Source organism: Heptranchias perlo, chromosome 23, assembly GCF_035084215.1.
Source record: "Heptranchias perlo isolate sHepPer1 chromosome 23, sHepPer1.hap1, whole genome shotgun sequence".
Classification (NCBI taxonomy): domain Eukaryota; kingdom Metazoa; phylum Chordata; class Chondrichthyes; order Hexanchiformes; family Hexanchidae; genus Heptranchias; species Heptranchias perlo.
The window spans coordinates 32839483-32864881 of NC_090347.1; the positions used below are offsets into that span (position 1 = coordinate 32839483).

General features: G+C 42.4%; 1 protein-coding gene across 1 annotated transcript in view; it reads right to left on the minus strand.

Annotated features, from left to right (window-relative positions):
• Nucleotides 1–25399, minus strand: part of LOC137341235 (dynein axonemal heavy chain 9-like) — a 422940-nt gene that overhangs the window by 134996 nt on the left and 262545 nt on the right. Inside the window, exons 51-52 of the mRNA XM_068004307.1 lie at nucleotides 22507–22626; nucleotides 420–608 (exon numbers count right to left, since the gene is read on the minus strand). Coding sequence (XP_067860408.1) covers nucleotides 420–608; nucleotides 22507–22626 — 309 coding nt within the window. The remainder of the gene's footprint in view (nucleotides 1–419; nucleotides 609–22506; nucleotides 22627–25399) is intronic.

Genomic DNA, 25399 nt, shown 5'->3' on the forward strand with positions numbered 1-25399 from the left:
AAATCCAATAACAAGTCAAGAAAGATAAAGACATTGAGCCAGAATATATTGGAAGAATACCCATATGGCTGTGAAAACAGCAGTAAGTGCTGTCTTGAATGCTAAATCCGTATTCTACAAAGATATCCCTAGATAATCATATATAATATTGAATATATCAAAAGTTCTCCCAAAATCCACTTAAAATCTACATGAGACTTATGAAGTATATGTAAAAGATGATTAAAAATAATGCTTTAACTTATAATTTACAAGACTAACTACATTCATATGACAAGTAACAAATGCATTTGTTTATATAAGGTATGAGTGTTCCTAAATATTGTCTGTGGGGAAATGTTCAGTAAGTCACAAAACCAGTCAGTTTATTAGCCTCAGTAAATAGAATTGCAGAAACATCTGCATGATATACTCCTTACTTTGAGCTGCCCAAGATATGGCTTCCACATTCCATCCATTAGATCCTGTCTATATTTCTTGGTGAAATAGCCCAGATATGAGACAAAGGCAGTGATAAGGAGCACATCTCCACAAAGCATGCTCTCCTGCTGTTTGAAGTTACGCACAGCTTCAGCCCAGCGTACATTTTCTGAGGCCAGGCCACCAACCTATGAAGAATAAATTGCGTTGAAATAGATCATAATGAATGAATAATGAATACATTTCCAAAGCAAACAAGTTACTTCAGCTATGGGAACCATTTGAGCTTGACAAAGCTATATGCAAGCAGTGTAAAAGAAACACTAAGGCAAAAACCATGACAAGATATGATAAATTGATAATTTCTTTCAAAACAAAAGAGAAAAATGCCTGTTTAATTCAAACACTCAACAGCTGTTTTTTCCCATTTTTTTCTTCTTTCCCATTACTAATTCTCAGAGTGCTACAAAAACATGGTTCAAAATAATTTCTATGCAAGGTGATTGGATATATGGAGCTAATCGGGTGACACTGATTTGTGACCTTATCGATTCCTGATAGGACACTCAATTCCAAACATGTCCTGTGGCAACATGTACCTCATTCCAGGTGGCACAATGCCTCTGTTAATGTCTGATGCTCAATCCCAATTTTCCACTTAGTTTTTTCTTATTTATCAAACTTATCCTCTTCCCATCCTCAACTGACGTTGATGATTCATACTGTAGTAGTGTCATAGACACCAGCAGCACTCACCCCAAGTGGCCATTTATTATGCATCACAACCAATTCTCTACTCATTCAGAGTCCATGGGCCCGATTTTACCAGGGCTGCGGGTTGTCGGCGGGTAGGCAACACACTAATTGGATCCACTTACCTGCTCCTCCGGGTTCCCCACTGCTGATCTGCGCGTCGGGCGGGCTGCACATGCGCAGTAAGATCTGTCAGCTGGAGGCGCTTTATTTAAAGGGGCAGTCCTCCACTGACAGATGCTGCCACAAACAGCAAAAATTACAGCATGGAGCAGGCCAGGGGGAAGGCTGCTCCCAGTTTAATGATGCCTCACCCCAGGTATCATTAGATGGGGTGAGGAGGAGGGGGAGGACAGAGATCTTCCACCCGGCGGGCGGGAGGAAGCGGCCTGCCTCTGCCACCAAGAAGGCCTGGCTCGAGGTGGCAGAGGGGGTCACCTGTGCCACCAACATATCGCCCACCTGCATACAGTGCAGGAGGCGCTCCAATGACCTCAGTAGGTCAGCCACAGTGAGAACACGTAGTCTTTCCCCTACACTCCGTCTGCCACAACACTACCCCCACCCCACATCTCCTTCGGCACTGCCAACACTACTCTGTCACATCATCCCTCATACCCACTCAAACCTCATCCTCATCTTACCTGCACCTACTCACCTCGCCAGTACTCACCCCGCCACTACCACGCAACCCAATCCTCATACAATCTCATGGCTCTATCCCATACTCACCCTCTTGTGCATCTCTCTCACGGCCAGCCTCACTCAACCTGCCACCACCTGTGCTGCAGCCACAGGGCATGCATCACATATGTGCAGTAGGAAGCGTAAGGCAAACGTGTCGTGAGCATGAAGGGGATGCACAAGGGTGTTTGAGGGTCTGTCATGGTTCTTACTTCTATTGAATTAAAGAACAACTCACATCACACATTATATTGGCACCACTACTGCCATGTCTTCGCGAATCCTGTCCGGTTTGTGCAATAATGGCCACTCCTGGGTATCCCTATGAGGACACACCACTGATGCCACCCAGTGTGTCATTGCAGAGTGGGTGTAGGGTTATTTGCAGGGCTCTTCTGCGAAGACGACTGAGAGACATCGGGGATGTCCCCGGTTGCAGCCTGGAAGGCTGTGGAGCAGAAGTTCGGGAGGGCAGTGGTGACTGTGACAGCGACAGGTAGGAAGATGGTGCATGGGCCAGCCAGGAGCAGCTCGGCATGAGAGAGGCTGCAGATGTCCACGGCTACATGTCGACTGACTCTGAGCCTCCGTGTGCACGGAGGCTCAGAGAGGTCCGGGGAGCTGCGCCTCGGTCTGTGGACCCTGTGGTGAGGGTAGTGCCCTCTGCGACGCATCTCTCCCTGCGGTAGCCCTCTCTCCTGCTGTACAGGTGGATGTGTCACAGCACTCTGTTGCGGAGCTCCACGTGTCAGAGGTGGACGGCGTGGATGGCGAGGCTGGTGAGGCTGGTGATGCTGTTCGCCCTCCGAGGAGGTCATGACTGCAGCTATGGCGGCCCCCATCCGCAAGATGTACATCTGAGGGGGTCCGCAAGGTAGGTACATGTCTCCGGACCCCGGGGTAAGTTGCAGGTTGGTGACTTCGACCATCAGGAGGGGGGTGGTGGAGGCCAAACTTTGTCCCAAGTGACAGAGCGGCCTCCTGCAATGGCTGAGGGTCTCCCCGCCCCACCTGTCAAATGGACCTTTGCAGCTGCCACAGGCTGATGGCTGCAACACGTCCAGTTCAACTGGGACTGTTTCCCCCAGTGTGTGAAACAGTCCCATGTTTATCCAAAATCACACACAGTCCCTTAATCAGGTCAGTTAATGACCTGAACAAGCAAAGTAAATACACTCAAGTGGCATCCCGCTGGCTTAAATTGCCTGCGGGATTCCCACCAGCGGGGGCTGTGCACGCACCCCCGCGCATCATCGGGGAACCCGGAAGTGGGCGGGATTGAGGCGCGATCCGGTCCCGCACCTGGATATCGGAATTTTCGGGGCCCCCCCCCGCCGAGAACGCACCCGGTAGCGGGTGCTAAAATCGGGCCCCATATGTGTGGACTCTGAACCAGGGTCACTGAAAAGCGCTTAGGAATGAGAATCTGAGGCCAATTTCTCTGATCTCCACTCAGGAGATACCAAGACCGACTGCAGCCCCCTTTCTCTGCTAATTCATCACAGACCATGGACTGAACCTGGGACTTTCTTGATCTGTGAAGCTCTAATACTTTTCAGTATTTAAGCAGTAATTTACAGAGAAGTAAAATGATATCACCCCGTTCCTCCTCTGGGTAGAGCCCATAGTCCAGTTGGCATAACAAACTATACTTTTGATATTGGCGGTAGGGTGGCCGTGAATGGAATAGGCCTCAGATGTCTTTACCGTGAACACTGAATGTGCATCAGACACAACTCTCAGGTCGGTGGGACGGACATCCAAATCAGCAGGCACATGGGAACAACACCACCTACACGTTCCCCTCCAAGTCACACACCATCCCGACTTGGAAATATATCGCCGTTCCTTCATTGTCGCTGGGTCAAAATCCTGGAACTCCCTTCCTAACAGCACTGTGGGAGAACCGTCACCACACGGACTGCAGCGGTTCAAGAAGGCGGCTCACCACCACCTTCTCAAGGGCAATTAGGGATGGGCAATAAATGCCAGCCTTGCCAGCGACGCCCAGATCCCATGAACGAATAAAAAAAAAGTCAGTTGTTACAATAATCAATCACTACCCTATACTAATGCATAACATCGGACTCCAATATCCCTTTCCCATTCACCATATGCATCACCACCGTGGTGTTTAACTGACAAATTGTTTTCGGAAAATGTAGCGTCACCAAGATCAGCGCAATAGCATTTTGAGTAGATCCGCCAAAGCAAAGTAAAGGTATGCGCATCTCTCCGGCCGTCGGATAGCTTTCAGGATGCAGAGTTAGTATGATTGTGACTGCAGAACCAGAGTTTACCAACATTTGCTGCTGCTGGTCCCCATCTAAAGCAACAGAGACAAAGGGTCGTGCATCACGATCCCGCTGGAACCTCCTCATTATGTATGGATGCCTGTCACTTCTGGCCCCGGTCTGCATCCATTGCTCGGCTGACAAGTATCACACCTGTCAAAACAGAACAACAATACCATCTGCGGTTCTAAGGACCCCTGATGAATTTAGGACCCCTGATGAATTTAGTCAAGAGTACCTTTAAATGCTTTCACTGTGGAGACATTTAACAGTGCCTGACTTGCCATTGTCTAATCGCACTAGATAAACTAAGGAATTTGTTTTCTGTACAATCAAACACGATCCTTCCCATGTGGGTTTGCGAAAAAGGTTTCTTTTCACTTAAAAACCTAACACAGCAGGTCAATGCAATTTGGCAAACAGAAGTAAGGGGTTAATTACTTAGGTGAAATCCCAGGGGTGGGGGGCAGGGGGGGGGTCATTCAACACAATTGCAGAGTTCTCCAAAGCTCTTTGCCAAAAAGCTCTTTGTGCTTTTACGAGTGGTATAATGTAAATTTCAGTTGAAATAAATTCACACCATGCGTCTTCAATTTAAAATATATTTAAAGCCCAATTTTCAAACACATTTTTTTAAAAGCACAAATGTTTTCTTCAAATCTCCCATATTCTGGAGGCACAATCTTAAATTGAAATAAATATACTCTTAACCATATTCGTGCTCTCATGCACCCTAAAAATATTGATTCCCTTAATGGGCTATGAACTCCAAGTGCCAAATATTACATGATAATCCCAGGTTCCAAACAACAGGCTATTCACATTGTTTAAATAACTAGCTGTCTGTAGTGGTCATCCACAGAAAACTGGTATTCATAATTTGATAACTCAGTCTGTAAACTCAGGTCAGTTAGCATCAATTCAGTTCAAACCCAAAAACAGAAGGACTCAATATCTCAAAAACTGCACAAGCACAGAGAAAACAACCAACAAACATAAGACAGCATGTGCTTCCAGAAAACACAATGGTTAAAATGCTTAAATTATTCCCGCTATCAAAGGCAGGACTACAGAGGGTTAAACTACTTTTAACTCTGAAAGGAAATGAATGAAAGACAGCCCTAGAAAACCTGAAAGAACTTGTTTGCCTCCTTAAGAAATGCAAATCTATCGCAGCAACAGCAGTTTCTGATTAGCAGATTATCAGTTGATAACATCACCGTTAATCTTTCAAGATCATGTAGCCAGCAGCAAACTTTCACACATGCACACACAGAAAATAGAAAGTGCTGGGAACACTCAGCAGATCAGGCTTTTGCCTTTTCCTATAATTTCTATTTCTTTCTCAAAACAACTCCAACCTCCAATGCTTGCTATGGGCTTTTAATTTATTTCTCTTTCTATGGAACTTTTTCACAGCATTGGTCTGCTGTGACAGGCCTGATATCAACTCCACTGATATTAACTCCACGTCCTCCTGTGCAATCTCTTTTTTAAAATCCTCAAAAGCAGTAGCAGCCATTGACTGCATCTGACCCACCTCGTTCCGACAGGATTTTACCCAGTTCCAGACTATATCATTCTCCAATGAGAATTTTCCCATATGTAATCATCCCTTGGTCACATCATTTGTGGTTCTTTCTGCCTCGAAGTGTGCAGCATAGCACAACAGCTTCTCCACAGAAAACTCTTTTTTTTCTCTCTACCAGACCACGTACATGATCTCTCACCATTTTAAAACAGCTCGTTTCCCAACCCTTCCTCTTTCTTACACAATAATTCCACCACCCGCTTTTCGCTTCTTTCCGTGCAAAAATGAGTCGCATATATCTCGAATGCTTCTTCCACGTTCTCCATGACTACTGTAGTACTGGCAGTCTTTGTTATAAGTCCCGCACTCCCGCAAAATGGTTTCCTCCCTTAACAAACGGGGTTGTACTGTCCCAGCCTGTCCGAGGGATCTGCTTTTGTTTCAAACTACTGAACCGTTGTTTCGTCACTCTGACCTGGCTCGCCAATTGTAGGAATTCAGAAGTGACACCAAATTGGGTACAACGGTTCTTTATTTCAAACACAAACAAGTTCTAATACATTTCAATATTTAGGCAGTAATTTACAGAGAAGTAAAATGATATCACCCCGTTCCTCCTCTGGATATAGTGTGTAGTCCATCTGGCCCCTTCCGGTGCAGCATCTCGACCTCTACCCTGAGCCCTTGTTTGAGCTGTATATTTATGCACTGTCAAAAGTCCCGCCAGCGCTTGGCGGCGTGACAGTACGTCATCATTTTAGCTGAGGACCATGTGGCACGCTGACTTAACATCATCAACTTGCTGAGGAGGTTCGGGCTGATAATGGTAAAAGTCAGTTTTTAACCCTTTACAATACACACCACAAAGTGCATTCACACACTGAGGCACTAGATAGCGACTTGGGGACTTTTCCGATTGATAAGAAAAAAAGAATGAAGTTGCACTTATATAGTGTCTTTCAGAACTTCATGATGTCCCAAAGCGCTTCACACCCAGTTGGTAAATAAATGCACTTCTATACAGGTTTTAGCATCAGCAATGACGAAATGACTAACACAGGCATCATGGGTAAGTGAAGTTAGCTTGAGTTAGAGCACATGTAGAGAGTCACGTAGTGTAATAGTGTAATTGCTGACATAAAACCAGCTGGAAGAAGAAAACATATTTTGAGCAAATCAGCCAGAACAGAAATATAAGGTTAAGCAAGAAAGAGAAGGATAATAGAAATTACTAGAAAAAGAAAGGAATGAATTCAGTGTGCAACCTTGGGAGAGTTCAGATAAGAATGAAGTCTTTGCAGTAGCTATAGGTCTCCACCTGTATTGTGAAAGGAAGTTTGTTCACCATAGCAGGCTGAAAAAGGTAAAAACAAGAATGACTGTATAAAGGAGAGGGAGCAGATTAGTTAGCTGGCACCTTGAGAGAAGAGGATATAGATTCTGATCCAGGCGAGGTGCCCCAAGTTGTGAGTATGCAATGGCTCGAAGAGCTCATAACTTGTAATGCAATAGGTGTCATAGAATTCAGATCTATCTATGAATGCAATGCTTAGGTTGTAACAATAAAGTTATACACCAAGCTAAATGTCTTATGAGTTTCTTGAATCACCTGACGTGCCATCTGGTGCAGTCAACACAGCCAGTGAAGTACTTTTGAAGTGTAGTCCCTGTTGTGATGTAGGGAAAAATGGCAGCCAATGGTCCCACAACCAGATCCTTGGCTTTATAAACAGAGGTACAGAATACAAAAGCAAGGGAGTTATGCTAAAGCTTTATAAATAACTGGTTAGGCCGTAGCTGGAGTATTGTGTCCAATTCTCGGCACCACATTTGAGGAAGGATGTCAAGGCCTTAGAGAGAGTGCAGAGGAGGTTTACCAGAATGGTACCAGTGATGTGAGACTTCAGTTACGTGGAGAGATTAGAGAAGTTGGGGTTGTTCTCCTTAGAGCAGAGAAAGTTAAGGGGAGATTTAATAGAGGTGTTCAAAATCATGAAGGGTTTTGATAGAGTAAATAAGGAGAAATGGTTTCCAGTGGCAGAAGGGTTGGTAACCAGAGGACACAGATTTAAGGTGATTGGCAAAAGAAGGCGAGATGAGGAGAAATTATTTTATGCAGAGAGTTGTTATGATCTGGGATGCACTGCCTGAAAGGGTGGTGGAAGCAGATTCAATAATAACCTCCAACAGGGAATTGGATAAATACTTGAAGGGAAAAAAATTACTGGGCTCTGGGGAAAGGGCAGGGGAGCAGGACTAATTGGATAGCTCTTTCAAAGAGCCAGCACAGGCACAATGGGCTGAATGGCCTCCTTCTGTGCTGTATCATTCTATGATTCTATAAACTGTTTTAGTGATGGCTGAGCAATAAATATTGGCCAGGACATCCGGAGAACTCCTTGTTCTTCTTTGAGCAGAGCCATTGAATATTTTACGCCCACCTTAGAGGGCAGACAAGGCCTCGGTTTAACATCTCATCCGAAAGACAGCACCTCCAACATCAACTTCCTCTGTGCTGCAATGAAGTATCAGTCTAGGTTATGTGCTCAAGTCCCTGGAGTGGGGCTTGAACTCACTACCCTCTGACTCAAAAGCAAGAGTGCCACCACTGAGCCAAATTTATAGAAGATCTCCCCAGAGAAAGTAAACTAGATACTTTTTGATTAGTTCCTGGAAAATAAGTAGTTTTCTTACTCACTGCAGGTAGATAAATAAATTTGTTCCCCTCACACAATTTCCCTTGTATGAATAAATAAATCTCTACATGTAATACAGGAACTTTGGCTTTACTGTCTGTCTGGTTGATGTATGGGCTTTTAGATCAAAGTCCGAAAATATATAACATTTAAGAAAGCAATTTGCATTTTTTCTTCTCCACAATTATCTCTGCAATAGTACTTACCAAAGGGTTCATGCTTTTATTCAGAACTTCCCTTCTAAGCTGAATAAGAATATGAATCATTGGGTCGGATTTTGCTGTAAAAATAATGGGGAGGCCAACAGCGCTCATTGTTATTCTCATGCAAATCGGACAGTAACTTCCAGCGACCGTGCATATACAGTTAAACGCAGAAATCTGGACATTGCTGTCAGAGATGCGAAGCTCCTCCAAAAAGCTGCGTTAAAATGGCATCTTGCTGTCAAATGTATTGAATGGCATGAAGTTCCTGTAATTACCTGTTAGATACGGACTAAACTCACCAAAAAAAAAGTCAGGGCTTGTCTATTCTAGTGTAAGTACCATTTTAATGGCATGCTAAGCCTTAGTTACTGCCAGAGAACATGTCTGGCACTGAAAATTAACTTTTACAAGCATGGAGTCTCATTCCTTCAGGTATTAATTATTGTTGGACATTTAAAAAAAATTGAAATAAAAATGTTTTTTCTTACTTTTTCTTTCTGTCCCTTTTATCTCTCTCTCTTAATTCAATCTTTCTTTCCCTCTCTTTATTTTGCTTCCTGTACCTGATTTAACATTGAATTCACTATTATAACTTACACTTCCTGGTTCTGACTCTGCGCTGTTATTAACGATGCTTCAATCTGATTGGAATAAGGGGATACACAGCTGTTTGTCCTGTTCACACAAGTCCCAGATGCCCTGTAGAAGACACCGTGCTGAACGGATCTCCAATTTACAGGAACTTGCCGTGCAAAAGCTCACAGAAAGTCTATGGGCATGTGCAAGTCTGACGAACGGCTGGCACCATCCGTTCACTGCTCACAGCGATGTCCGGCCCAAATTGTTTCCCATGTTGTTTTCAGTTCTGAGATAAACATAAGTAACAGAAATGTAGCTGGAATAACCATTTACAATGCATCGCAAAATATAAAAAATCCATTCAGAATTGGTTTGGCCTTTGGCATCACTGGTTTTTCCAGGCTGTATCAGTGTTCAGCTCTCTTACTCTATTTGCTGACTGTAGTTTTAGAAAATCAGTTGGTATATAGTATACATCATTTTTGCATTTAAAGTTATCACAGAAAAAACTGTTGAGTCCCTAATTTATCCTGCTTTTGATATTTTATACAAAATGCTCAATTCTGGGGTTTCATTCCTCTTGAAATAAGTTCTCTGGTGTTTTCATCTGCATTAACATTTAATTGATGCACAGGAGAAGGGGCATGGCTTACAAGTGGCAAATGCTGACACACTCTGTGAATAGCTAAATAAAGTCTTCCTATCAATGGTAAAGTAATTATGGAAGTCGTTGGCACAGATACATGCTGGCACCTGTGGTCAACTACCTTAATGAGTCTCTTCAGCTGACTGATAACTCTGAGAGGCCACATGAACTCAAGTTTCAGGCTTCTCACAAAGGGACAGGCCTCAAGAAGAAAAACATTGTCACGGCATCTCTAACACAAAATGCTATTGTATAAGTTTAATCATTTTCTTGTAAATTTTGAAAGTTTTACTATATTATGCTATAAATCTTGTTTCCGCTAATAAATCTAGAGAACATAAGAACATAAGAAATAGAAGCAGGAGTAGGCCAATCGGCCCCTCGAGCCTGCTCCGCCATTCAATAAGATCATGGCTGATCTGATCCTAACCTCATCTGATCCTAACCTCAAATCTAGAGAACACAAGAAGTAGGAGCAGGACCCGGCCACTCAGCCCCTGGGCCCGCTACGCCACCCACAGGGCCTTGACCGATCCGAACTCAGCTTCATGTCCTATTTCCTGCCCGCTCCCCGTAACCCCTAATTCCCTTTACTTCTAGGAAACCGTCTATTTCTGTTTTCTGGGGCAGCAAATTCCACAGACCTACTGCCCTCTGAGTGAAGAAGTTTCTCCTCATCTCAGTTTTGAAAGAGCAGCCCCTTATTCTAAGATTATGCCCCCTAGTTCTCGTTTCACCCATCCTTGGGAACATCCTTACCGCATCCACCCGATCAAGCCCCTTCACCATCTTATATGTTTCAATAAGATCGCCTCTCATTCTTCTGAACTCCAATGAGTAGAGTCCCAATCTACTCAACCTCTCCTCATATGTCCACCCCCTCATCCCCAGGATTAGCCGAATGAACCTTCTTTGTACTGCCTCGAGAGCAAGTATGTCTTTTCTTAAGCATGGACACCAAAACCGTATGCAGTATTCCAGGTGCGGTCTCACCAATACCTTATATAACTGCAGCAATACCTCCCTGTTTTTATATTCTATCCCCCTAGCAATAAAAGCCAACATTTTGTTGGCCTTCTTGATCACCTGCTGCACCTGCATGCTAACTTTTTGATTTTCTTGCACGAGGACCCCCAGATCCCTTTGTACTGCAGTACTTTCCAGTTTCTTGCCATTAAGATAATAACTTGCTCTCTGATTTTTCCTGCCAAAGTGCATAACCTCACATTTTCCAATATTGTATTGCATCTGCCAAATCTCTGCCCACTCATCCAGCCTATCTATATCCCCTTGTAGGTTTTTTATGTCCTCCTCACTCTCTACTTTCCCTCCCATCTTTGTATCATCTGCAAACTTTGATATGTTACACTCGGTCCCCTCCTCCAAATCGTTAATATAGATTGTAAAGAGTTGGGGACCCAGCACCGACCCCTGCGGAACACCACTGGCTACTGGTTGCCAGTCCGAGAATGAACCATTTATCCCAACTCTCTGCTTCCTGTTAGATAACCAATCCTCCACCCATGCCAGAATATTACCCCCAATCCAGTGATTCTTTATCTTGAGCAATAATCTTTTATGTGGCACCTTGTCGAATGCCTTCTGGAAGTCTAAATACACTACGTCTACTGGTTCCCCTTTATCCACCCTGTAGGTTATGTCCTCAAAGAACTCAAGCAAATTTGTCAGACATGACTTCCCCTTCGTAAAGCCATGCTGACTTTGTCCTATTAAATTATGTTTATCTAAATGTTCCGTTACTGTCTCCTTAATAATAGACTCCAAAATTTTACCCACCACAGATGTTAGGCTAACTGGTCTATAATTTCCAGCCTTCTGCCTACTACCCTTTTCAAATAAGGGTGTTACATTAGCAGTTTTCCAATCTGCCGGGACCTTTGCTGAGTCCAGAGAATTTTGGAAAATTATTACCAAAGCATCCACAATCCCTACTGCCACTTCCCTCAAGACTCTAGGATGTAAGCCATCAGGTCCAGGGGATTTATCCACCTTGAGTCCCATTATTTTACTGAGAGCTTGGTGGAGAAAGAAAAATAGCTGCAAAATAATTTTCAAAAAAATGTCATGGTTCACCTTTCTTTCTTTGGTCGAGTTTGCTAACTGCTTACATTTGATTCATTCTTTTCATATGTCTTTTATAGTTTCTTGTTGCTTATCCTCATAGTTGATTTGCATGTTCCCTAAATATTCAATTGTAATCTGTTACCATGTCATGAATGTGAAATTGAAACCAATTAGCAGCAAGAAACTAACGTATATACTGGTGTGATGATAAAGCACACACTACATATGTTTTTATACATGTACAGACTTTTGTTACAAATCAACTAACTGCAAATCACGTACTCTGGCTGTAAAAGAGAGCCAGCTGAATATAATAATCCAAAACTGTGCTATTGTTGGTGTATAAATGGATTTAAAAACGCAATTAAATCAAAATGCTTTTGCTTGAGAAATTCGGAGTAAAAATTTCCCTGCATTCCTACAGGTAAAAGCACTGAAAAATCTACTGCACCTCTTTTGAAAACTGCAACCAAATACATCACCCAATACAAATTTGAACTGTAATAGTTTCTTCAGATTTTGCATATAGTACACCAGAAAATATTCTTCGTGAATATCCAAAACTAATCCCCCGACCATCTCTCTAAGTCCTGCGTTGAGCATGTACTTCCTATGTCACAATTTTATCACACTTGGTAGTCACGCCTGGGCGTAATATCTAGAACTGCTTTTCAACTGAAAATTGCTTGAAAACTGTAAGGGTTGTCTAGAAATCTGTAAAGAAATAAAAACGTGGAAGAAAGATCTTGCATTTATGTATCACTTCCTCGACAGCCTAAACTGCTTTACAATAAATGGATTAATGCATTCGTATTAGTGTTGTTTGACTTTCCTTTCAGGCCTCCGAAAGCCAGGTGGCATTCTTGCCCTTCCAAGTTCCCTCTCCCAGTTCTGTTTCTCTGTGGCACTGCAGGTAAGCTTTTTTTTCTTTTAAATTTCCTAACCATTTGTTATTTTCCAGCAGGTTTATGTTAAGGTTACTTCAGTTTATAGATTTTATTTGAGCTCTGGATTAATCTTTTTTATGTGTATTTTAATTTTATTTACTGTATTGTTACTTTCTTTCAGCTGCTTCCGTGGGCCAGCATGTCTTCCCGGTCAAAGGGTCTTCTGATTCAGGATGGCTTAGGCTTTCCAGCCTTTGGCTTGGTAAGGGTGCAGCAACAGGGACGGAGTGAAGTGTGAGATGATATGTAGAGAACCATTGAGGCTTACAAGTTTCATTTTCCACGTATCTGCTACTGGAAAATACAAGCTGCAGCCCCCAGCATCTCCTATCCCCATTACTTCACCCACCTGAAAGGGAAGAAAAGAAGCAAAAGTAGTAGAAGAGCCCAGAGAGAGAATGTGCAGAAGAGGAGAGAGACAGACAGAGAGAGAAACAGCAACATGGACATGATGGAGACAGGTAACAGAGACACCATATCCTCCTACTTAATCATGTAGACCAGTAACCTAGCTCCTTTCCAACGCACATTACTGTCTCTGTTAACAAAGAAACTATAAAAAACCTTCTCTGTAAGCATTTTTTACCATCGTAAATTTTCTGCATGGCCCCTCAGGATAGCCTTGTAACTATACTCTTTCACTTTAAAAAAAACTCATACGAGCGTATGAAAATGATGGTCCATCTAGCCTATCCCATACAATTGTGATGCCTAATGCATCACAATAAAAATGCTCCCCACCCACCCGGAACCAAGTAATCTCCTGGGGGAGGCGAAAAAACAGATTAAAAACCCAGACCAATTCGGCACAAAAATCTGGAAACTTCCTCTTTTTGACCCCTTTAAGCAATGGAAACTTGTCCAGGAGACCGCATTAACCCTGATTTATATTACAGGGTCAAAAAAGAATGAAACTTGAACATACGAATTAAGAGCAGGAGTAGGCCATTCGGCCCCTCGAGCCTGCTCTGCCATTTGATAAGATCATGGCTGATCTGATTGTGTCCTCAACCCTACTTTCCCATCTACCTACTATAACCTTTGACTCCCTTGTTAATCAGGAATCTAACGAACTCAGCCTTAGAAATATTCAATGACCCTGCCTCCACCGCTCTCTGGGGAAGGGAGTTCCACAGAATCACGACCCTCAAAGAAAAAATTTCTCCTCATCTCAGTCTTAAATGGGAGACCCCCTATTTTTAAACTGTAGCCCCTAGTTCTAATCTCCCAGAAGGGGAAACATCCTCTCAGCATCTACCATGTCTAGTCCCCTCAGGATCTTATATGTTTCAATAAGATCACCTCTCATTCTTCTAAACTCCAGTGTATACAGGCCCAACTTGTCCAACCTTTCCTCATAAGATAACCCCCTCATCCCAGGAATCAGTCGAGTGAACCTTCTCTGAACAGCCTCCAAAGCAATTATGTCCTTTCTTAAATAAGGAGACCAAAACTGCACACAGTATTCCAGATGGGGTCCCCTTGCAATAAATGACAACATTCCATTTGCCTTCCTAATCACTTGCTGTACCTGCATACTAACTTTTTGTGATTCATGTACTAGGATACCCAGATCCCTCTGTACCTCAGAGTTCTGCAATCTCTCTCCATTTAAATAATATATTGCTTTTCTATTCCTCCTGCCGAAGTGGACAAGTTCACATTTTCCCACATTATACTCCATCTGCCAAATTTTTGCCCACTCACTTAACTTATCTATATCCCTTTGCAGACTCCTTACGTCCTCTTCAAAACTTACTTTCCTACCTACCTTTGCATCATCAGCAAATTTAGCAACCATACATTCGGTCCCTTCATCCAAGTCATTGATGGCACTACATGATTTTTTTAAAAATACAGGATAATGTAGTAATAGATGTGATTAAAAATATAAAATCTAGTTAATTCATAATGTATTGGTAAATTAATGATCGCTTCAACAGACATTTATGATGTTAATTGAACTTAAGCTGAAGTGCACGATTGAGGCTTTTGCCCAGTGTTACTATTATTCAATGTGTCAGAGACTCCTGCATCTATAATAGTCTTGGTGAACTGTGGCCTAAAATTGCAAATCTGTTGAAATTTTGAGAAATTATCCAAGCGATTTTGTTCTGTGCTAACCAAAAATATCCTTATAAAAGGGTAATAATATTCATTGCTTACTGGTTAAGTGTTTATCAATATGAATGTTACCAGTATCAAAACAGCCCCTGGGAATTTCAGTCAGACCTTAATTAGGCCAATGTAATCCAGAAGCTTTTTCAGGCATCCCTTGTTCAACAGCAATCATATCAGAAGTGCTTGCAGCTGTACTAAGGAAGGGTTTCAATCATAACATCTTTAATTACGACCTTTTAGAAATGAGGAGCAACAGATTTTTGCTGCAGACTCATAACTGGGAGTGGAAAGGAATTTGTGATCTCCATTACTCATTTGGGACAAAGGCTCTCACTGAAACAAGATTGTTCATCCATCACCCGGAAAGCCTAAAATTTGTGATCACCATCTGAGCATGGAGTACTGTTCACAGCAAATCGAGTTAAAAGAGTTGACAGAACAGATAGGTTGACAGAATTAAAAGGACACAAGTGGCTAGCTCTTTTTTTAAATCACGTATACTTTCCACTCTGTCAGCACATTTCAACCCAGTTACAAGTTATATAGGAACTGTAACAGTCTGCTGTGATTCAGACTGCAGATCACCTGAATTCAGCTCTTCTTGGCAGTGGCCAAGTGGCGTCAAGCAGCATACTTCCCCTGTGACTCTTCATTGAATCATCCTTCCATTTTTCAAAGATATACTATTGTATAACCGTTTGACATAACCCATTAGGCACAAATTAAACACGTTTCAAATCAATGATGCAATTCTATAGTGCCGTTAATGTAGCAAAACATCCCAAGGTACTGCATAGTTGGGGGGTGGTAGCCAAGCTGTTTTAAAAGGTAGGTTTTAAGGAGGTCTTTGAAGATGGGAAGAACTGTACCAAGATTAGGGAGTTACAAATGGTAGAACAGGGAATGAGCGAAACACACAGTAGACCCGAGTTGGAGGAGCAGAGGGTGCAAGCAGGGATATAGGACTGGAGGAGGTTGTAGAGAGGAGTGTAGGGGTGTGGTTGTGGACTAATTTGAAGACAATGATGAGGATTTTGAAATCGATGCGCTTAGGAATGGTGAGCCAAGAGGATAACACTATTATGTGTTAACAATCCAGTAAAGATACTGCGGCGATTTTCATCTCACTACCGCCCCTTCTCTCAGTTTTCCACCTGAGGCCTGTGGAAGTGTGACAGGCCCCAGCAGCTCACCATGATTATTTCGATGAGGCCTGAGGACCAATTTCTTGCAATCCGCGAGCCTCAGCCTTCAGACGCTGGGATCGTTCCCTGCACTTATTTGGCACCTGAAAACTGGTCTAAATTCATTTCTAGGTCACTGAGCGCTGCGCAAGCCCTGCCCAGTAGGACACAGCATAGAGTGGCCAAACCAGCGATTCTTAAAGGCACCGCTGAAGACTGCTTGGAAAACATGACAGTAAGCTTGTTTTTGTCGATTTCTGTTGGGCTTCTGAAGGGGGAGCTGGCCCTACAAAAATTCATCCCACCTACTGCTCATCATTTTGCACAACCCTAAACTATCACCTTCCACCACTTAAGGGCTTGGAGTTTCTGCTTTGAGCACAGATTGCGCCCAAGGATTGTGCTAGGGCAAATTACGCTAAAATGTATTAACATAATCACAAACGTAAAATCTGCTGTGAATCAGCACAATTCAGCAGTTTAACATAGTGTGATCTTTTTATTTATTATTTTTGCACTGAAAAAGTTGTATTTAAGAGATATATTTAAGAGTGGTAACCTGGTGCAGTTTTATTAAAACAGCTGAAAATGGGCTTATGACAAAAAATAAGCAATTTTAATAAATGTCTCCAGTCCTCTGCCTGTGAGTAACCTGATTTAAAATCACTGAAAATGACTCCAAAAAAAACTATACTGAAGCATTTACTACTTTCATTGATTGATGTACACTAGTTAGTTTCTTAGTAAATTAATATTTTTTAATATTTAAAATCGTTTAAACAGTGCCTACTAGTGCCTTTGAGGCTAAGAAAGCTGGAATAATTTTAAAATCTTCTCAAATAGCTGCAGGCTGGCGTAATTGAGCGGAAACTCAGGGCCATGATCTCCCTGCTGACTTGGATACGCAGAGGAGCTGCTTCCTGTCTCCGCCCTCCCCAATCAATGAGCTGCCTGTCAGGGCTCGTTTAGCACTGGCAACTCACAGATTTGTATTTAAAAGAGGCCTGATCATGGAAACCGATCGGGCCACCCGCCGGTGACATCAAGCAGGCACCCACCCGATGTATGCTCAAAATGAAAATTGCCTCCATTCTCTCGTGTTCCAGGAGAGGATTTTACAGAAGTTTCACCACCAGAATCCATCTTCAAACTAAATATTAACAAAGAATTATGACCAATATTCACACCCACTAGAACACGCAGGTTTACTCATCATACATACGTGGGGCTAAGATGTGTTATGGCTGTGGCAATGAGAAAAACCTCACAATAATTGAGCTGAACCACTAATAAAACCTTTAATAGTCTGATATTAATAACTCTCAATTTGTTGGTCCAGCTGTGGAATGCACAGCTTTGAGTGCTGGTGGAGGCTGGTGTATTGAGCCCCACTTGACAATGTGGCAATGCAGATAATTGAGAATGGCAAAAGAGGATGCAGAAATGCCATCTAAGGATTGGAAAGGCAATCCACAGGAAAGCGAGGAGACCAGCAGACATCAAAAGCAACCATGTGGAAGAAGTTGTCCAATTTGAAGAGAAATAACAAGTGTTCTGGCTCACTGTCAATTATCTGACACTGCTACATATGGCTATGACTGTCAATTATTTTAAATTGCTACACATGGTGTGTGAGTGCCAAATATCTTACACCGGTAGAAATTCCTGCTCAAGGAGGTCACTTTACAACAATCAAATGTTGAAGATAACAATTGAGAACTTGGAAGATACAAAAATTCCTGGAAAGAAAGATTTTAAGTTTGTGTCTGAGGGAGAAAAGAAGTTATTTCCAGAATTGTGGCCTTCTGGTCAGAGATGCTATGTGACTACAGATGTCAAAGTATGTCCATGGATGATCATCAGCAAAATGATTCGGATGACTCTGCAGACACTGTGCCCTGGGGGTAAAACCCAGAAGTGGGTGCTTATTTGAAGAGTTGAGTATTCATGGAGAAGGGCAGGGGGCTACACATGAAAGGAAAGTTACAAAGGGTATGGATATAAAGGAAGACCAGGCTGAAATTATCAGGAGTTGCTATTCAACGTGTGTTCTATGGGCATTTCTGAGCACCTTGCTTAGACTCTTCCTTAAGTATGATAAAGTACCATGTTGATGAGAGAAAACTGTGATCAAAAATGGAAGTTGCACTGCTGCTGGGACCTCATGGCGTCAGTATCAATTTAACACAGGATGATCACGAACCCACCCCTGTGATATCACAAGGCCTGTTACGGATCTATCACTCAGAGGTCCTGATGGTGGAGAAATAAAAACCTCTGTGATAAGTGGTGCCCAGCTAACTATTGTGAGGTGTTGGCATGCCTTAAAATCAGTGATGATTCCAAATCTACTCTCTAAATCAATTCAGCTGCTTGGCACTGTAGGGCTCAGTAAGTCTTTCAGTATCCCGATCAGTATTTGCTGTTTAAGCAGAAGTGTGCACATGACTGACCAATACAAAAGAAGCATGTTCGTCATAATTCTTTATCATCTTATTTTAAAGGGGCTCTGTTAGTGAAGGTGCATCTTTAGTTGGAAAACACAGAGATAAAAGGTGGAGGCTAATGATGGACATTGCGACCTATTGTCACGTGTAAGATTTTGGATCACAAAAGAAAGTCAGAATTTGCCACAGCTCCATACGTGCGCCTATCCGCAATTTGTCTCAGCTTCAATTTGTTTCATATCAAATCAAAGTTCAGCCCAAGTAATTCAAGCCCATAACTGAGTCAGAAAACATCCCCAGTTGGAGCATATAACCTTGGACTGAGATACAAGATGTTATATATGGTTTTTTAAGAACATAAAAAATAGGAGCACTAGTAGGCCATACACCCCCTCGAGCCTGTTCCGCCATTCAATAAGATCATAGCTGACCTCAACTCCATTTTCCCGCCCTAACTCATGTCTCTTGATTCCCTTAGTGTCCAAGTATCCATCGATCTCAGTTTTTGAATATACTCAACGACTGAGCATCCAGAGCCCTCTGGGGTAGAGAATTCCAAAGGTTCACAACCCTCTGAGTGAAGAAATGTTTACTCATCTCAGTCCTAAATGGCTGACCCCTCATCTTGAGACTATGACCTCTAGTTCTAGACTCTCCAGCCAGGGGAAATAGCCTCTCAGGATCTACCCTGTCAAGCCCTTCACTTTTGCTTGGTTACACTCCCACCTACCCAATGTAGCGAGCACATCTCCAGGAGTGGTTCCTCCTGCTGCACTCTATATGGTCACCTCCAGGGTTACATCGAGTTACATCAAAACTACAGCACAGAAACAGGCCATTTGGCCCAACTGGTCTATGCCGGCGTTTATGCTCCACACGAACCTCCTCCCATTCTACTTCATCTAACCCTATCAACATATCCTTCTATTCCTTTCTCCCTCATGTGATTATCTAGCTTCCCCTTAAATGCATCAATGCTATTTGCCTCAACTACTCCTTGTGGTAGCATGTTCCACATTCTTACCACTCTTTGGGTAAAGAAGTTTCTCCTGAATTCCCCATTGGATTTATTAGCGACTATTTTATTTTTATAACCTCTAGCTTTGGTCTCCCCCACAAGTGGAAACATTTTCTCTACGTTTACCCTATCATTATCTTAAAGACCTCTATCAGCCTTCTCTTTTCTAGAAAAAAAGAGTCCCAGCCTGATCAGCCTTTCCTGCTGAAGATATCCTCTCAGTTCTGGTATCATCCTTGTGAATCTTTTTTGCACCTTCTCCAATGCCTCTACATCCTTTTTATAAATTGGAGACCAGAACTGTGCACAATACTCCAAATCTAACCAAGGTTCTATACAAGTTTAACATAACTTCTTTGCTTTTCAAATCTATCCCTCTCGAAATAAACCCTGTGTGATTTGTCTTTTTTCTGGCCTTATTAATCTGCGTCACTACTTTTCGTGATTTGTGTCTTTGTACCCCTAGATCCCTTTGCTCCTCTATCCCGTTTTGACTCTTATTATCCAAGCAGCATGTGGCCTCCTTATTCTTCCAACCAAAATGCACCACCTCACACTTATCTATATTGAAATTAACTTGCCAATTACGTGCTCATTCTACAAGTTTATTAATGTCCTTTTGCATTTTGACACATTCTTCCTTTGTATTAACTACACCCCAATTTGGTGTTGTCTGCAAATTTTGAGATTGTACTTCCGATTCCCGAATCCAAATCGTGAATGTAAATTGTGAACAACAATGGTCCCAGCAGCGATCCCTGTGGTACACCACTTTTCACCTTTAGCCAGTCTGAGTAGCTACCCTTAACCCCATCTCAAGGTTTCTTCTTTGGCCCCGTCTTTTAATTATATTGCATGATGCTCCTTGGAGACATTACTCAAAGGCATGGTTCTGTTTCATGTATGTGCTGATGACAACCATCTCTCACCTCTCCCGTTACCAACCTCGATTCCACAATCAGCTCTGTTTTGTACAATTACTTATATGGCGTTATACCATGGATGAGCCAGAAAAAAACCCACTGGCATCTTACTCATCTCCTGCCAAAACTCTATACCCTTGCTCCCCAACTCCATTCCCCTCCCCAGCTACATGTTCAGGCTTAACTAGATGGTGCACAACCTCAGTATCCTGTTTGGTCCTAAACTAAGCCTGAAACCTCATTAAAAAGACCTCTTATTTCCAGCTCTGCCCATCTCTGTCCTGAAATCACCCCCATCATTGATGAACTCCCAACCAGACCATCATCACCGCAGGACTCAACCTCTCTGACACATACCTCACCAACTTCTTGAGTTCCTGGTTCGCTACCCTGCAATTCAAAATCCTTGTCCTTGTTTACAGGTCTCTCCATGGCCTTGCCCCACCATGCCTCTGCAACCTCCTCCAGCTCTACATCCTAGCCTGTGCCCTTTGGTTTTCTGAGTCTGGCCTGCTGTGCATTGTTGAACCCACCGACCCCCAACCCCCCCACTTCCTTCTTATGACTCAGCCTTACTCCCTGGGACTCCTTTCCTAATCCTCTGTCTTGCTAGTCTCTCCTTGCCTTTAAAGCCTCCTCAAAACCTATTTCTTTAACCATACTTTCAATCATCTCTCCTAACTGCTCTACTACTGATCAGTGTCCATGCACTCCTATATGAATGACCTTCAAGCATATATCACATTAAAGGCGCTAGTCAAATGCAAGTTGTTGCTACTTGCTAGGATACTTTCATGACACATTTTTTCCCCAGATTACGCTAGTTACACAGATGAGGCCTATCATAAGAAGCTATTATGCAGTGCACAACTAACTGATTCAGCCAGTGGTCTAATTCTACATCTAAATACACCTCACCCCATTATTGTTGTTCTACTGCTGTAACTGAGAATAGTATCATTAAAGTGAGATGTAGTTGCATTGACCATATTTGGAATAACCCTGCTCGTAGGCTTGGACAAGATTCAGAAAACTATTGGTGATCATTACTTTCAATGAAATTGCTGATTTTAGTCATTACCAATGATTACCTTGATTAATGGCATAGAGATAGATTTTCCTCTCTCTCATCTCTGATGTGAGTGAAAAAGTTGGTGTGATGCTTAATATTACAGCTGACTTTTTCCACTCGCTTTACCGACTACTCTAAAAATGGGCATTCAACTCATTAGTCCTAATAACAAATTTCTTGATGCAGTTTCATCATTAATAAGAATAGCAATGAAACTGTCCAAGCATAAAAATGTTCCAAGATTGGAGAAATTTAAAAATCATCTCGAAAACTCCTGCAAAATAACAACAGGAAATGTTATTGATCTTGTCGTTGGGTTGTTCATATCTGACTCATCACTATACAGAGATATTACAGATTCTAAAGCTTTAAATCATAAAGCTAATACAGATGAATCATAGGAGGTATATGCCAGTTATACTTCAGATGTTGCACTATCGGAAATACTGTGAGAGGATTGTCTCACACCACTTCATCTTCAGACCATCTTCAGTATTACTGTAACAGATACAAAGTGAGCCTTTAAACTTTAAAGTGGTCCCAGGTCATATGCTGGTCATTCTTCAAAGTTTCAAGGATAATGCTGTGTAAAAGGCTGTCAGCTTTTTACTAACATTAAAGGTTTCACCAATGTTCAAAGACCAGCTAGCAGTACTCTGTTCATATGTTTCATTATGCATTCACAGAGCTCTGCTTCGGTTGGGTACTGAGTGGTACGGGCTGGACAGTACAACTCAGTGTTGCATTCTCAGAGCAGGTACCTGTGTGAAATGGGTACCGGCAATATTAATGTTGGAATATAAATGCATGCTGACAGTGTTGGCCAGAACCATTTATGGTTAATGCCCAGCCAACTACATGCAGTGATTACAGAAATGTTTGCGGGATAAGGAAACTCACCAGTCGATTGGCAAGGGTGATGGTCCGTGCAGTCGATTCAGCCTCTTGTTGGCATTTCAGTTTATCGGCTGTGGCCCGTTCAAATTTCGCTGTTAATTTAGCTAAGTTTTCATTCAGTTGCTATTAAAGAACAAGGAAACAGATGTCGATCAATATTAGATCAATACATAACAGCAGTGAACTATTGGGAAAAATGCTCCTTATCATTATTTTTTGTCTCAATCTTTTCTTACAACTCTGGGAACTAAACTACAGCTTGCCAAACATGTTGCATGGATAAAATTTTGATTATTTTGTCCAATTATGTTTTGAGTTGAGTAATTCAATTAATCTAAACATCATTTTCAGCCCAAAGACTCAGCCTGTATCAAAAGTCATAGTTGTCTCCCCTCCCCAATTCTCTTTCAAAGCAATTACAGAAATAATTAACAACGCTGGCACAGACATGATGCGCCGAAGGGTCTCCTTCTCTGCTGTATGATTCTGTGTTAAGAGATCACCACATTTTGTTATGACTGGGCTTTTTGTCATGAAAGACAACGTCATTTGCTATATGATGAAAGTTTTAACATTGAAACATAGAAAATAGGAGCAGGAGTCAGCCATTCGGCCCTTCGAGCCTGCTCCGCCATTCAATATGATCGTGGCTGATCCTGTATCTCGATACCCTATTCCCACTCTCTCCCCATACCCCTTGATGCCTTTTGTGTCGAGAAACCATCCAGCTCCTTCTTAAATATATTCAGTGACTTGGCCTCCACAGCCTTCTGTGAGAGAGAATTCCACAGGTTCACCACCCTCTGAGTGAAGAAATTTCTCCTCATCTCAGTCCTAAATGTCCTACCCTGTATCCTGAGACTGTGACCCCTTGTTCTGGACCCCACAGCCAGGGGAAACATCCTCCCTACATCTAGCCTGTCTAGCCCTGTCAGAATTTTATATACTTCAATGAGATCCCCTCTCATTCTACTAAACTTGAGTGAATACAGGCCGAGTCAACACACTCTTTCCTCATACGACAGTCCTGCCATCCCAGGAATCGGTCTGGTAAATCTTCGCTACACTCCCTCCATGGCAAGTATATCCTTTCTTAGGAAGGGAGACCAAAACTGCACACAATACTCCAGGTGTGGTCTCACCAAGGCCCTGTATAACTGCAGTAAGACATCCTTGCTCCTGTACTCAAATCCTCTTGCAATGAAGGCCAACATACCATTTGCCTTCCGAACTGCTTGCTGCACCTGCATGTTTGCTTTCAGTGACTGGTGTACAAGGACACCCAGGTCCCTTTGTACATCAACATTTCCCAATCTATCACCAGTTAAATAATACTCTGCCTTTCTGTTTTTCCTTCTGAAGTTGATAACTTCACATTTATCCACATTATACTGCATCTGCCATGTATTTGCCCACTCACTCAACCTGTCTAAATCGCCTTGAAGCCTCCTCACAACTCACGATCGCACCAAGTTTTGTGTGTTAACAAACTTGGAAATATTACATTTGATTTCCTCATCCAAATCATTGATATATATTGTGAATAGCTGGGGCCCAAGCACTGATCCCTGCGGTACCCCACTAGTCACCGCCTGCCACCCCGAAAAAGACCCATTTATTCCTACTCTCTGTTTCCTGTCTGTTAAAATAAAATAATGAAAGTCTATAAAATAATGAGGGGCATAGATAAGGTCGATAGTCAAAATCTTTTCCCAAAGGTAGGGGAGTCTATAACGAGGGGGCACAGATTTAAGGTGAGAGGGGAGAGATACAAAAGGGTCCAGAGGGGCAATTTTTTCACTCAAAGGGTGGTGAGTGTCTGGAACGAGCTGCCAGAGGCAGTAGTAGAGGCGGGTACAATTTTGTCTTTTAAAAAGCATTTGGACAGTTACATGGGTAAGATGGGTATAGAGGGATATGGGCCAAGTGCAGGCAATTGGGACTAGCTTAGTGGTATAAACTGGGCGACATGGACATGTTGGGCCGAAGGGCCTGTTTCCATGTTGTAACTTCTATGATTCTATGATTCTAACCAATTTTCAATCCATGCCAGTATATTACCCCCAATCCCATGTGCTTTAATTTTGCACACTAACCTCTTATGTGGGACTTTTTCAAAGGCCTTCTGAAAATCCAAATAAACCACATCCACTGGTTCTCCCTTATATATTCTACCAGCTACATCCTCAAAAAACTCCAGTAGGTTTGTCAAACATGGTTTCCCTTTCATGAATCCATGTTGACTTTGTCTCATCCCATTGATATTTTCTAAGTGTCCTGTTATCACATCCTTTATAACAGACTCTAGCATTTTCCCTACTACTGATGTTAGGCTAACTGGTCTGTAGTTCCCTGTTTTCTCTCTCCCTCCTTTTTTAAATAGTGGGGTTACATTTGCCACCCCCCAAGCTGCAGGAACTGTTCCATAATCTATAGAATTTTGGAAGATGACAACTAATGCTTCCACTATTTCCATGGCTACCTCTTTTAGTACTCTGGGATGCAGATTATCAGGTCTTGGGAACTTATCAGCTTTCAGTCCCATTAATTTCTCCAGCACTATTTTTTTACTAATACTAATTTCCTTTAATTCCTCCTTCTCACTGGTCCCTTGGTTCCCTAGCATTTCTGGGAAGCTATTTGTGTCCTCTTCCGTGAAGACAGAACCAAAGTATTTGTTTAATTGCTCTGCCATTTCCTTGTTCCCCATTATAAATTCTCCCGTTCCTGACCCTAAGGGACCTACATTTGTCTTCACTAATCTTTTTCATTTTACATACTTGTATGTTCCTTGCAAGTTTACTCTCATACTCTATTTTTCCCTTCTTAATCAATCTCTTGGTCCTTTTTTGCTGAATTCTAAACTGCTCCAATCCTCAGTCTTGCTACTTTTTCT